This window comes from Orcinus orca, chromosome 13 (assembly GCF_937001465.1).
Source record: "Orcinus orca chromosome 13, mOrcOrc1.1, whole genome shotgun sequence".
Lineage (NCBI taxonomy): Eukaryota > Metazoa > Chordata > Mammalia > Artiodactyla > Delphinidae > Orcinus > Orcinus orca.
The window spans coordinates 5,231,840-5,245,217 of NC_064571.1; the positions used below are offsets into that span (position 1 = coordinate 5,231,840).

General features: G+C 48.7%; 1 protein-coding gene across 50 annotated transcripts in view; it reads right to left on the reverse strand.

Moving 5' to 3' along the window:
• MAP4K4 (mitogen-activated protein kinase kinase kinase kinase 4) overlaps positions 1–13,378 on the reverse strand; it is a 174,303-nt gene that overhangs the window by 36,501 nt on the left and 124,424 nt on the right. For all 50 annotated transcript variants that reach the window (XM_049696030.1, XM_033401730.2, XM_049696043.1 and 47 more), the window contains 3 exons: positions 12,152–12,327; positions 10,834–10,906; positions 9,139–9,349 (listed from right to left, as the gene is read on the reverse strand). In XM_049696030.1, coding sequence (XP_049551987.1) covers positions 9,139–9,349; positions 10,834–10,906; positions 12,152–12,327 — 460 coding nt within the window. The remainder of the gene's footprint in view (positions 1–9,138; positions 9,350–10,833; positions 10,907–12,151; positions 12,328–13,378) is intronic.

A 13,378-nucleotide genomic window follows, 5' to 3' on the forward strand; every position in this document is an offset into this window, starting at 1 on the left:
CAGAGGACCGTCCCCCTCGGAAAGGTCTGGGCCTTCCCTTTCCCTCCCCACCTCCTGGGGGAGATGATACGTTTGCCAGCAGGCTCTACAGGCCAGCAAGGCAACCGGAGTTGAGGGGAAAAAACAAAAAACACACCCAGAACTTTTATGTTCTTATACTCCTAGCTCATTCTTTAAGATAGCTACTTTTGCACGTTTCATAATGTATGTATCAGTACGATACAAAATTACTAGATATATCTCTATCAGATACATGCTCAATTTTTTTTTTTACTGATGGAATGCAAGATTCAAGACCTTTCTGGGCCGCTGCACTGCACTAAACGACGCCACGTGACCACAGACACCACCGCAACAGCCTCAGAGATGCACCCGCTGCCCTGTCCTTACAGACCACAGACGCTACCAAAATTCTTCAATTTTTAGGAACGATGCTGAAGGAAAGGTGCCACTTAGCCCCCTGGGATCACAAAACAAAAAGCAAAGCCGTGGCTTCACTTGCTTTCTCCTCTCCTGTTATTTACAGAATCTTGAAAAATTCTTTAGTTCAAAAAAAGCAGAGCTGACGCCTTGGCTGTTATCAGCAAGGACTCTTCCAGAAAGAGCCAGACAAGGAGAAAAACTGCAGTGAGAGTCCTGGAAGCTGCCACGCTGCCCTGGAAGCAGGGCTGCACTCTGGCCGCCACACAGCCATTAAGTCCAGATGCGGCCAAGTGTCCACCTCACACCAGCCTCGAGGTTCAAATTTCTGTCTCCAGAGAAGACAACGGGAGATCGCAAAGGAAGAGCGGAGGGAGGGAGTGAAGCAGCGCGGGAGCTGGCTTCCCACACGCTGGCCCCTCACCAGCAACTCCAGCTGCCTCGGCCCACCGAGCGCAGGGCTGACCCTGGTCCAGCCCACGCCCAGGAGCCTTCTCAGCTCACCCCCTGCCTCGCACCCCTGAGCTGTGGTCACCCAGAGTCCCAGGGAGTGACGGGAGTCCCGGGGAGTGACAGGACCCCGTGCACATCCTCTGGCGCCTCAGTGAAAGCACTCGTTCTCACACCAGGCAGGAAGCCCCAACGTGGTGAAATGTGCAGAATCCATTTCGGGGGGTTATTTCCAACTACACTGAGGGCAGGGCTCCCAGGCCGGTGGGAAACCTTGACTTCATCTAACTAAATGCTACTAAGAATTTTTAACTTTCAATTTCAAATGCCCTTACAGGTAGCCTTTTCCATTTTCACTTGTGTTTAAAAATTTTTAATCAAAGTACTAGACTTTAACCATCCTCAAGCCATAAGATATACATCTTTGTTAACGCCCTTTCTTTTATTTATTAACATTTGCTATGTTGCCGCCCCATGATCACTTATATCTAAAATGCCATGGTGCCGTTTTGATTGTTGTTAACTAGTGACTACCTGGAGAATAAAAATCTGAGGCCAATTTTTTAAATTTTAAAAGAATAAAATTTATATTTAAAAGAGTAAATAAATCTATGTTATTTTGTCCAAAATACATACATACATACATGCATAAATAGTAGAAAAATTGCCTTATTCTTGTTTGTTTGCCTGTTTTTTCATGGGCCCATCATAGCATCATTTGTAAAGTCTACACCATAAGACTCCTTTCCATCTGGTCAAACGGGTCAGGTATTCTTTCTTTCTTCTAGAGATGAACCCTCTCACAGCCCTTTCTCTTCTCCTGGGCCAACCTAAACAGGCTGCTCTCCAGGCATCCCATCCTTCTGCCCACCTGCTTCCTAGGAACACTTCTGGACCCTCTCCTGTACAGGATCCCCTGTCAACTTCTCTTATTTGCTGGAACACATCCTCTAGTAGTTTCCTGAGGAAGCGTGAAGACAAGTAGAGGACTTGAGAGACTCTGTAGGTCACCAAAGCTCTGCTCCCATGCTGTGCATATACTTCTGGCCGGGGGCACTAACTTCCCTTCAGAGTTGCAAAAGCACTGGTGTGTCACCTCCTGCTTTCTGCTGTTGCTCTGGAGCATCCGAGCCCATGTGGATCCTTGACACTTAGTAGCAGCCACACCCACACCCCTCTATGTGCTCCCCTCACGGCAGCTTTTACCATCCTCTTTTCATCCTTGAGTTTCTAAGCTTCCAAGATGACGTATGTGCCTCTGAACGGCGTCTTTTCTCATTCGCTGGGCTGGGTACTCGGTAAGCCTTTCAATTCAGAAATTATTTCTTAGTTCTGGAAACTTGTCTTGAATTCCTGCTGCATGTTCTCCCTCTGGTGTTCACTTCCCGGACCATTTGTTAACTGGGAGTCAAACCACCTGGACTGATTCTGTTTTTCTTCTGTTCCAGTCCCCCTAAACTTATCTTCTCTCCCCACTTTCTGGGAGTTTGAATTTATTAAAAATTTTAAAAAACTTTTTTCTGAATAGTCTTGTTTCATGATTTTTATATCTTCTCTCTGTAAGGATATTAAGATTTCTGGGCATGTGTACATGTATGTGTGTGAGATATTTTCTCTGTTCCCTACATTGTCTCTATTTCCTTCACGCTCCTTTTGCTGTGTGTCTTGGAATCTTTCAGTTAAAGATTTTTCTGCATCCTCTTCTTTGGCCCTGTGGAAGTCTCATACTCTTGGTTACCACCATCAACACACAAACAAAGACCACAAGCTCCTTAAAAGTAGGGAGCGTGTCTCGCTCATCCCCACCCCGCTCCCTGTAAATACCCAAGATGCCGTGATTTTCTAACACTTAGCATCTAGAATAGGCCTAAAGAATCCATCCATGTCTCCAGGTCCAACCAAATCCTCAAGCCACCTTTTCAGGATCACCTAGTAAGTTGCACATTGGGCTTGAATAGTCACTGCTAACCTGGATAGAGCCTCACACTTTACACAACACACGCTTTGTGCCTCAGGATGTTCTACCAGGCCCTTTACGGTGGCTCCGGAACTCAAATCAGAGACCTCAAGCCCAAGAATGCCTGTAAGTGCACGGAACAAGTCCTTTCTTTCCAGAGACACAACGAGGACACAAATGCTGCTTCACCCATTTGAGAAATAGTCATGAAGCACATGGGTACACGAAGGTGAATCAGACGCAGCCCCTCTCCTCCAAGTCTTATAGGTAAGGTAAGCCACACACTTATTAAAAATCCACAAGACAACGTGGAACGTGGTAAATTTCCCTGGACTTGCCCACTCAGCAAGTCCTGGTCGGGACACTGATGGCCAAGGCCAAGAACGATGTAGTTACCGAGTCCTCTTCCACATTATGCTGTAATATTTGAAGCTGTAAATTGGACCAAGAGCAGAAATGTAAACTCCAACCATACAAACCACTACAGTCAGAACAGGCCCTTAACTGGGGTGTGTGTGTATGTGTGTGTGTTCGGGGGTAATTAGAGATAGCCCTTAGTAAATACCTTAATAGATTACTGATGTGAAAAGCTGGCCTCTTGCAACAGAACTTCAAAAGAAAATGGTCAAAAATGAAACATATATATCACCAGCCATCAGCTAAGCAACATCAATCCACACTAGATTAACCTCCCGCCTGTGATTTCAAGCAACAAAACCCAGGAGACGCTAACGAACGTGCCTGCTCAGGTTAACCCCATTAGGAGCAGCAAATATAAATCCTTCGAGGCATTTTCAAACTGTCATTCTTATTTTTTTAAACCATTCTTTCTTTAAAAACAAAACCAAACAAACTGAAAAACGGCATGATGCTGTAAAGTCATTTCCAAATCGCTCAAATTATAGCGATTTCCTTATTACTTCAGTTTTTCCAAGCATGCCTGAGTAAATATGTACTTTCCCAACTATGCTTTAATTACATTTAAGTTCTCTCTCTAGATTGGTATTTAAAAGCAATGCTTTCATCTCACAATTCGAACTTTTCTAAATAGGTCATGCTGATAATAGTGGGGTCCATTTACAGACACTCCACCGGACTTACGGGCTTTAACAGAAACTAAACTTTAATGAACCAATCTATTCTTCAGGTTCGACTATTTGCAAGAGCTTTGGAGGTCATGTGGCTGCACGTGTACCAGCAACCCCTGAGTTTGTTAAGTGCAAGTTCTGATGAACTTTAGTAGAGAAACTACTAAACTACTTTGCTTCTCCCCAAAGACAACTCTTCCCCATCTTTAGGCAACAAATAACATTTGCTGAATTAAAATAACGCTTACAAAATTTAAGTAGGAAAAAAACACTAGACTGGGATGCCAAAAGAACATTTAAGAGCTGAGGACTTCTGAGAGGCGAGACAGTGGCCCTCTGGCAAAAGCAAGGTCCCCGTGCACAGCACGGTTGGAGCTGAGGGTGGAAGGCGCACCCTGTGCTCACACACACTCGCCGTCAGACACGAGTGAGGCGCCCAGCAGGGGCCTCTGTGTGGGCAGAGGGGTGAGGACACGCTGGGGGGAAGCGGGTCCCCGGCACTGTCCTTCTCAGATCTCACAGCCAAGAGACAACCACAGGTGCCTGCCACGGCTCGCTCCGTTTTTTCTTAGAACGCTCCAGGCTTTCCTAGTGTTACAATTTAGCTTCAAGACGAATCCCACTTCACGCAAATGTTCTTTTCTCTCTCTCTCTCTTTTTCTTAAAAGGCATCGCTCTTTTTTTATAAAAAGGCATCGCACCTCCGCTTGGCCAGATGGGCTCATTTTACAGGTGAAAGCTCTCCTGCAAGTGCGGAGACCAAAAGACAGCCACGTGCGGCAAAGAAAAAAGGAAGCAAGTGAGGCCTTCCGGGTCAGGGCTCAAACATGGCTCCCCCCACAGAGGTGCTGACTTCCCCTGACTGAGCCTGAAGGTTTGCGTTCAGCATCCGCAGCAGCCCCCGGGGCCTCCATTAAGCCCACCCACGTAAAACGCCCGACATTTGTCCAAGGCCAACACAAACAGGCTCCTCACAAGCAAGGAGGGTAGGCTGGGCAGTCGGGACAGCTCCACGCCATTTGCCCAGGGCAGGAGCAGCATCGCCTTCAGGGCTGCCCCGCCCCGCCCTCCTCGCCCCGCCCTCCTCGCCATCCTGACCGGCGCGCGCACACGACCACCCACACCTCCGCTGTGTTGAGCTGAGCTTGGTGCACGTCTGAAGTGCAAAGCCTGGGGTGTCAGACAAAATTTTTTCTCTTGCTTTACTTTGTTTTTAATTTCTTCCACTTTCACCCACCTCTCTCAAACTGGGGTCACTATGGGATCTGCAGAAACAAGAGAGACGAATGTAAGCATGTGTCCTCTTGGTGGAAGAAAAGCAGAGGGAGGAGGTGCTGGTCGCACACCCACACGCGCGCCCCTCTCTGCGGGAAGCTGAGATCCAGAGCACAGGGACTACGGCATCTCCGGGGCTGAAAACTCGGGCAGATCGTAAAGAGAAGGGATTATTGTTTTAAATACCTGCAGAAAAATTCCGACAGTGGGGAGTCTGGAACATCCTACCAGCAGTTCAAGAACAGAAAGGGAGACTCAAGCAGCAGAAAAGGGGACTCGGCCCTCTAAGTGAAGTCCTTGGCCGGGTTCCAAGTCTGCAGAACCCAGTCATCTTCACAAACGGGTGAGATGGGGAACACACAGGGAATTGCAGTTCTCCCTTTTTTCGTCTTTTGTTTTTAAGAAAAGGATAAGTTCTAACCTCAAATGAAAATCTTTTGTCTCTTATCTCTAATAAAAAGATTATGCAGTTTTTTTAATGTGCTGTTGTTATAATAGTATCATAGGTTTGCTAAAAACAAATCTTCCCTAAGAAATGTTCTTTCTTTTTTTTGAATCGAGTAGCACACCAAACCACAGACAAATGTATCTTGCTTTTACTAATAATCTGACAGTCTCCACGAGGTCAAAACTGAAAAATTATGAATTAGGACATAAGTGACTTCAATATGTAACAGGTTCAAAAACATATCCAAAGTACAGCAGCTAACAAAGTCACCTTAACTTAGATCACTAATGCGGTTTTCTCCAGGACGTCTTGCATAATATTTCTATTAAACTTAGACGAGGAATGAGCAGATGTGATCCATGTGTGGATGTCACAGGAATGGGAGGAGTCGGTAGCAGGTACCAAGGCAAGAGTCAATGAAAAGAAAGAGCACAAAACCATTAGGATAAAATGACAGTATGATGAAATAATCTTCACTTCTGCTCAAAAAAAAAAAAAGAAGAACAGAAAAAAGAAAAGACTGGGAGAAAAAGCTGGCCAGGGTGGGGGAAAAAAAATTAGCTAGAGGCAAAGCTCTACCAAAGTGATCCAAAGATGTGATGATGCATCTACCTATAAAAGGTAATAGAGTAATATTAAAACTTTTCGATAGAGGGAGATCATTATCACACGGGGCAATGAATCTGGGTAACAAACTTCGAGTAAGCTGAGAAAACACTGAGCACCCAGAAGAGGAGGACAAGTGTCAGGGGCAGGAGAGGAGGGGACGAAGCCACCAGTGTGAACTCAGCCGCGTGAGCTCAGCACGCTCCCACTTTCCTGCTGGGACCATCCAAAAGCAACAAGAAAACTCAGAAACATCATTTTCAGCAAAACTGGCAGACAGACTTGAAAATATCTACGAGGACTTCCAAGATCTCCAGTTCACACAGGAGCCAAGGAAGAGAAAGCAAGAGAAACAAAGCAGAGAGATCCCGGCAGCAGCAACTCTCGACAGGCACCAAGCAAGAGCGGAGGCTGAATGTACCACGTGGACTTCTTACAGACGAGGGGCAGACCACTCCCCCTACCTGCAGCGAGGTTCTGAGACAGTAGGGGCTGCGGAGAAGCCCTTAGCCCCCATAAACCGGATCTGATGGCTCTTTCAGAGAAAGGAACATCTCCACTGTTTCCCTACAGCCTCAACTTTGGGACCATTTTTTTGCCAGTCGCTGATAGAAAGTGATCACCTTTCAGTTTTAAGCATCATTTATCTTTTGAGTGAAGATGACCATCTTTATCTACTTTGTTAATAATAACAAAAGGAATCCCTATTCCTCATACCTTTAATGCCAGTAAAGGGCTACAAATCATTTATGGCGCAAATATTCCCAAACCACTTCCTGGGGCCTTAATTACCAGGCTGACAAAAAGGCGCTGGATCACCAAGAACCCACATCAGTGGATTCTGTTCCTGCAAACGCCACCGTTCCAGGACCCTGCTCCATCTGCCCTGATTAAGAGGTTTAAAGAGGTGACTGCACGTTTGAACTTTCACTGAGAAGCTGAAATTACAGGGCTAACTGAAGCCAGTAAACTGCCACGTTCTCACTTAGCTGACAACCCCGATTCTCTAGCCTCTATTTAGCTGACAGAACAAATCGCTTTAAAACCTCTCCTTTCCTTGAGCCATCGCTGGCCTAACCCCATAATCCTCACTCCCTATCATGTCCAGGGCCTGGATGACGGACATCTATCTCACTGTCACTAGGCCTGAAAGCAGTTTCCAGGGCCTGTGTTAGAAAGGGGCTCCAGCTGACCCAGTCCTTGATCCTTCAAGGTATACACCACCAAACTCCCCTGCATCCCTGAGCTGAAGGAAGTACAGCCCAGGGTTAGGAAGGACAGTGGAGGACACTGCATAAAGAGGCCACTGGAAACAGCCACAGCCTCAAAGCTCAAGCACTCTTGTGTACTGAGCACACACGGTCCACGTACAGCCTGAAAAACCTCGGAACCACTCAAGGTTTCTGTTATGTTCAAAGAGCACTGAGTCTTAAAATATGAGAAGAGAGTTTGCAAACAAACTGCAAAAAGTTACATAAATAGCAGTGCTGCCCCTCCCACAGAGCAAGGTTGTGCCCTGTGTTTTCTTCCAAAGCGCTGGCCGAATACTTCCAGTCTCCTTAGTTAGACACACACTGGTTTTCTAAACCAGGGCAGACTGTGAAGTTTCAGAATTCAGACCATAAACACACAAAACGAAGCAAAGATTCTCCCCACAAAATGTACCCTTAAGTAACTTGGGAAAAAGCATGTGTCGTCGTTTAAATTAAACTCCAGTGTGTAGTATCAACACATGGCTTTACTGTTGTTTGGGGTTCTTTTTCTGGCATGAAGGATAAAGGTGAAACAATAAGATGTATGAATTAAACGGAAACAAACTACTATGAATGGGAAATCTGAAGCTGTGATATATATAGTAAAAGGCAACCAGGAAACGAAAAAAGACCCTTTTGAGCCCCAGGTGAAAGGTAGGGAAATAATGTCTTCGTGAATTAAAAATGGAAAAGCTGTGGGTAATCATATTACCAACGTTGATAGTATTAATGAATTAAACGAGCAGGTGGGGGACTTCCCTGGTGGCGCAGTGGTTAAGAATCCGCCTGCCAATGCAAGGGACACAGGTTCGAGCCCTGGTCCAGGAAGATGCCACGTGCTGCGGAGCAACTAAGCCCGTGCGCCACAACTACTGAGCCTGCGCTCTAGAGCCCGTGAGCCACAACTACTGAGCCCACGTGCCTAGAGCCCGTGCTCCGCGACAAGAGAAGCCACCGCAATGAGAAGCCCGCGCACCGCAACAAAGAGCAACCCCCGCTCGCCGCAACTAAAGAAAGCCCTCGCGGCCACGAAGACCCAACACAGCAAAAAACAAACAAAAAACAACAAGCAGGTGGTACAAAATGTGTCCCCCGCCCCAACAAGTAACTAATACCAGCACTGTGGCTAGATTACAGAATAGCATTTGTATCATGCCCAATATAATTCTCTTCTTCAACCCTTACTCTTAAATGTACCTAAAGTTAAGGAATTTGTAGAAAAGTGTTTTTCCTGTGTACGTATGTTTTCAGAAAAATATGTACACCCCAAGTGGGACCCAGAGGCCAAGGGTGGGATGGAAATGAGGTCAAGGCCGAGCTGGCCAACTCAGACTGTAGCGTACACGGCCTCCACGGGGCCGGGGCGACGCCACCTCTGGGCCCTGCATCCCACACAAATAGGATGAGTAACTGGGGGCAGGTCCCTGACGTTTACAAAAGAGGGGAAAACAGGTCTCGGGCCTCCGGGAGCGCAAGGTCCCACCGGTGCGCGAGCACACCTTCCCTTCAGAGGGGACCTCACTGGCCAGGCCGGGGAGAGGCACAACCTGCCTCACGAGGCCACGGAGAATGGTCCTTTGGGCATCTGGCCACGCCTGTGAACAAAGACCGGGACCCCGGCTCTGGCCCGCGCGCCCCCACCTCTTCCAGCCGTCGCCGCTGCTCCTTCTGCTGCTCGATCCGCTTCTGTCTCTCCGCCAGCAGCTGCCTCTTGTATTCCTCCTGCTCCCTGAGCTGCTGCTCCTGCAGGAGCTGCTGCCGCCTCAGGGCCTCGGAGCGCTCCTTGTTCTCCTGCTGCAGCCTCAGGAAGTCCCGGCGCAGCGTGGACTCGCCAGGCACGTTGACGATGGAGCTACAGGAGGAAGCGGGGCTCTAAGGGGCGCGGGCCACTCCACGCCCACGCCCCGCCTCTCCCGAGCTCCTCCCAGCCCAGGACCCAACAAACTAACAAACCCACGGGGGTAACGAGCCTTCGACTCAGTAGCATCACCCCTTCTTTCACCGTCTCATAAATATCTTAAAACTCTGTCCTGGACGTTTGACAGGACATCTCCACGTGGGACTCTCCCATCAACTCAAATTGCGATGAAGAGCTGAAACCACCTCCTGCCACATGTCATTAGACCCTCTGTGACCGCCCTGCTTCCCACCAGAAACAGCAGCATCACGTTCTGGGACTGCCCGGGCGGTAATACCAGAGCAATCTCCAGCACTGGCCGTCCCCTCGCCTTCTCCACGCGGCCCAGCATGCCTTGTCAGCTCTCCCCTCCCACTCTCTCTACTTGCAAGGCCGGCGGCTGAGCCCAGGTGGGTCCCAAGGATGAGCCACCACACAGAAAAATTAGCGTCACTCCTAGGTGGTCCCCCAGCTGAGAGTCACTTCTCCGCTTTCAAAACTCCCAGAACAAATGGCAAATCAATCTTCCTAAACTGCTTCTTTCGTTATATCGCGTCCCTAACCCAACACAATTATATTGCTCCTGCAATCAGTTCAAATTACTCTAAAAATCTTAAGTCTCTGATGGATTCAAATCTTTTATGTAACTATGGAGTTTTTTTCAATAAATTCTCTTCTCTCTTGATATGCTCTCTTCAAACTCCCATTCTCTGCACACAGGTCCCCACAGGTCTCTCGAACCACCGTCCCTACCCTCCTTTTGTCTAGCTAGTCAGCTATGTGTAGCTGCAGCTTGAACACCAGGCAGGCAAGACCATTATCAAAGACTTTAAATCCTCTCTTCCCTGATTGAGTCGCTGTGAGGTTCATGCTACCACATCTTCAAGCTTCTGCTTCACTGTACCTCGGGGAGCCAGAGATGACCAAAACGGCTATAAAGTGGATCAGGACAGAATATCACTCCCAATAGAGGCAATGAAATGCCGACGACCACACCGGTGGGAAGAACAAAACCAACCAACCAACCAACCAACCAACCAACAAGTCTTGGGAAAGACTCCAGTGTTTTCAAAGGGGGCCCTGCTAGCCCATGAGCAGGAAACTGTGTGTGTGCAGGCCTGCTTCATACGCTACAAGACGTCTTCCATCCACACCTGCTGGAGCAAGAAACGCCAGTGGCGAGCTCCCCTTCCCCAGGACCAGACACAACCTGCATGTTTCCAATTGACCGGGGGAAGAGGAAGCAATGCAGTCTCGGTAAAGAACCACGGGGTCAGGGGCTCCAGAGGCCGAGAATGTTTATAGGAGTCTTTGAAAGAACAGAAGAATGCAAGATACTAAGGCACTTTCAGAGTAACTGCCGACTCCTTCCCGCTGCCCGGGCATCTCCCGCAGCCCCGGCACCCTGACGAGCAGGGTCACGAGCGCCCCGCCTCTACCTGGGCTCCCCCTCCTGCTCCGGCGCCTCCTCCTCCTCCTCCTCACTCCCGCTGTACTCGTACTCGGTTTCATCTGTAAAGAAAAGGACAAGATAAACGAGTCAGTTCACGAAGCGTGACACCGCGTGTACAGGTGAGCGTCTCCGAGGGCATCACCGCCAATGAAAACCATATATTCTTTGAGAAAATAGTAAAGTGTGTGGAGAACGTGGGGGTAGGAGGGGCGTGACACCAATTCCCACCGTGAACGGTGCTCGTGCCCTGGGCCGGCCGTACTTCCCACAGAAGAGCAGATTCTCTTGTATTCCAGACAGTCCCCTGTGGGATGCATGGCTATGCGGGGACAGGGCTGTGAGAGGGGCCCCAGAGCCCTTGACACCTAAGAAAAGTGGTCCCGGAGCATCAGCAAATTCACAAAGTCCACTCTGATGCCAAAACTCGAAAGAAAAAGATGAACTGCCCAAACCAAGGCAATAAGGAATGTGTCTGGTTACTTTCAGCACTCGGGGATTGCCCTGAACTTGCTCTTTGTTAGTTTCTTCTTTGGCCTTGAACTTGGAGTGTGAAAAAAAAAAAGTTCAGCAACGGGTTGCCTGTTATCCAGCGTCGTTCTGTAAAGTTCCTGTTAAGAATTCACAGAACAGGAAGGTCAATGGGAGCCAGGGGCCCCAGAGAAGAAGGTCTACGGAAGACGGTGGTGAAGCCTGGCCTGCGCGCTGCTGGGCAGGAGGCACCGTTGAATCCAGGCAGGTGGACACAGAACACGTCAGGATAGGAAACCCAGACACTGGGGACCAAATGGAACCTTATGTAATCAGCAAAGCGAATGTTCATGTTGTGCAGTGAAGACAGAAAAGCAGTCAGGCCAACGGGGCCCAGGCCTCACCACACCACCCCCATAAAGTGCAGGAAACCCTGGGGCTCCCGAGCAGGAGAGGAACGGGACAGCACATGGACGGTGATGTTCCCCGCCGACGCTCGGAGCCCCGCCTGACGCAGACAGAACACAAGGTCCACGATGAAGTTAAAAAGCACAGCCACGAAGACGTGCCCCCGAGGAGCAGGACAGCATTGAGTGCTGACTGGCCACAGTGCCCACTACCCAGTGTCAGCCTGGCAATGCACTGCACAGCGCCGGTCCCCTGTGCCGGAGCCAAGCTGCCCCCTCGGCCCGTCCCCGGGCGCAGAGCAGAGACAGACCACTCGAGCCCCGGCCAGGTGGGCACGAACGCGGGTGGGAAAGGAATAATAACCTACTCTGGTTGGCAAAAACCTAAACAACTGTTTTTTAAGATGAAAATAAAAACAGGTTTAATACCTTTCTCTCCTCTCTTCTTCCTGGTCCGGTCTATATGGTCCTTAAGCTGGATTCTAACCTGCCTTTCATTCGGCTGGTCCCTGATAAAAGGATGTTTCAGAAGCTGCTCTGTGGAGGGCCGCTGCATGTAATTCTTCACCAGGCACCCTTCTATAAAACTAAAAAATTTCTTTGACCTAGAAGAGGAAGTAAAAAAGATCATCAAATTTCTACCACAAAGAGCAAAGCTCCAAACTACCAGTACCTTACAAGCTTGCAAACAGAGCAGGGCTCCAGAATTCACCGTGAACAACGCTGCAAAGGCACAGGGATAAAACAAGGAACAAAGCAGGGACCACGGGGCCCGGAGCGCCACTTCAACACGGTTCAGGAGTCACACCACACACGGGGGGCCTCGGAGGCAGCTGGAGTTACTGCTGCTTTCTGACCGTGTCGTCACGGGGTAGTGGAGGCCAGGGAGTAAAGGGAGGTCTTTGCTAACGTAAAGATGGCAGAGGAGAGACGGCGGGATCCTCTAAGACAAGGACAGACACAGAGTAAGAAAGGGAGCCGAGTAAGTGACTCGGGGCTTGATCCTGTCACTGCGACGTTGCCATCAGTTTCAGGCTGGTTTACGTATCAGTTCTCTACGCTTAACGTTCAGAGGCAGAAATAATAGTGCTGAGGTGGGGGGGCAATGACCCCGCAGTTACGTTTACCCCACCAGCCACTTTATTTTTGCCTGTTTCTCCATTTCTGGCTCGCAGGGACCCCTCCCTAGCCTCGGCTGACACACTCTTACCCACCCTGTCCTTCGAGGCTCAGCTCAGACACCCTCCCGCCGGTAAGCCTTTCCCGGCAACACTGCACCCCGCCCTCCCCAGGTCAGGAGCCTTTCCTTTTGGGGTTGTCTGCATGGAACACACTGCACACTTCACATTTATGTTTCTGTCTCTCCTCCTGGTTTAAAACGGTACAGGTCAGGACTGGTTCCTAACTTCTCCATTTGTCAGCAATGCCCAACTCTGAGCATGTAGACTACAATAGGTATGTAATAAATTTTTGTTGAATGAATGAGTTATTCAGTCTTTAAAAATGTGGTTGAGAAAGAATTAGTTCAGTCCTTTCCAGTTATTTCACTGCTTTTAAGAATCATTTGTATTGTCTTCTGTTTCTACTCAAACTTACTATTTTTGTTCAATTCAACAAATATTTATGTGTCAACGACGTACATTTGTTTATGCTAGG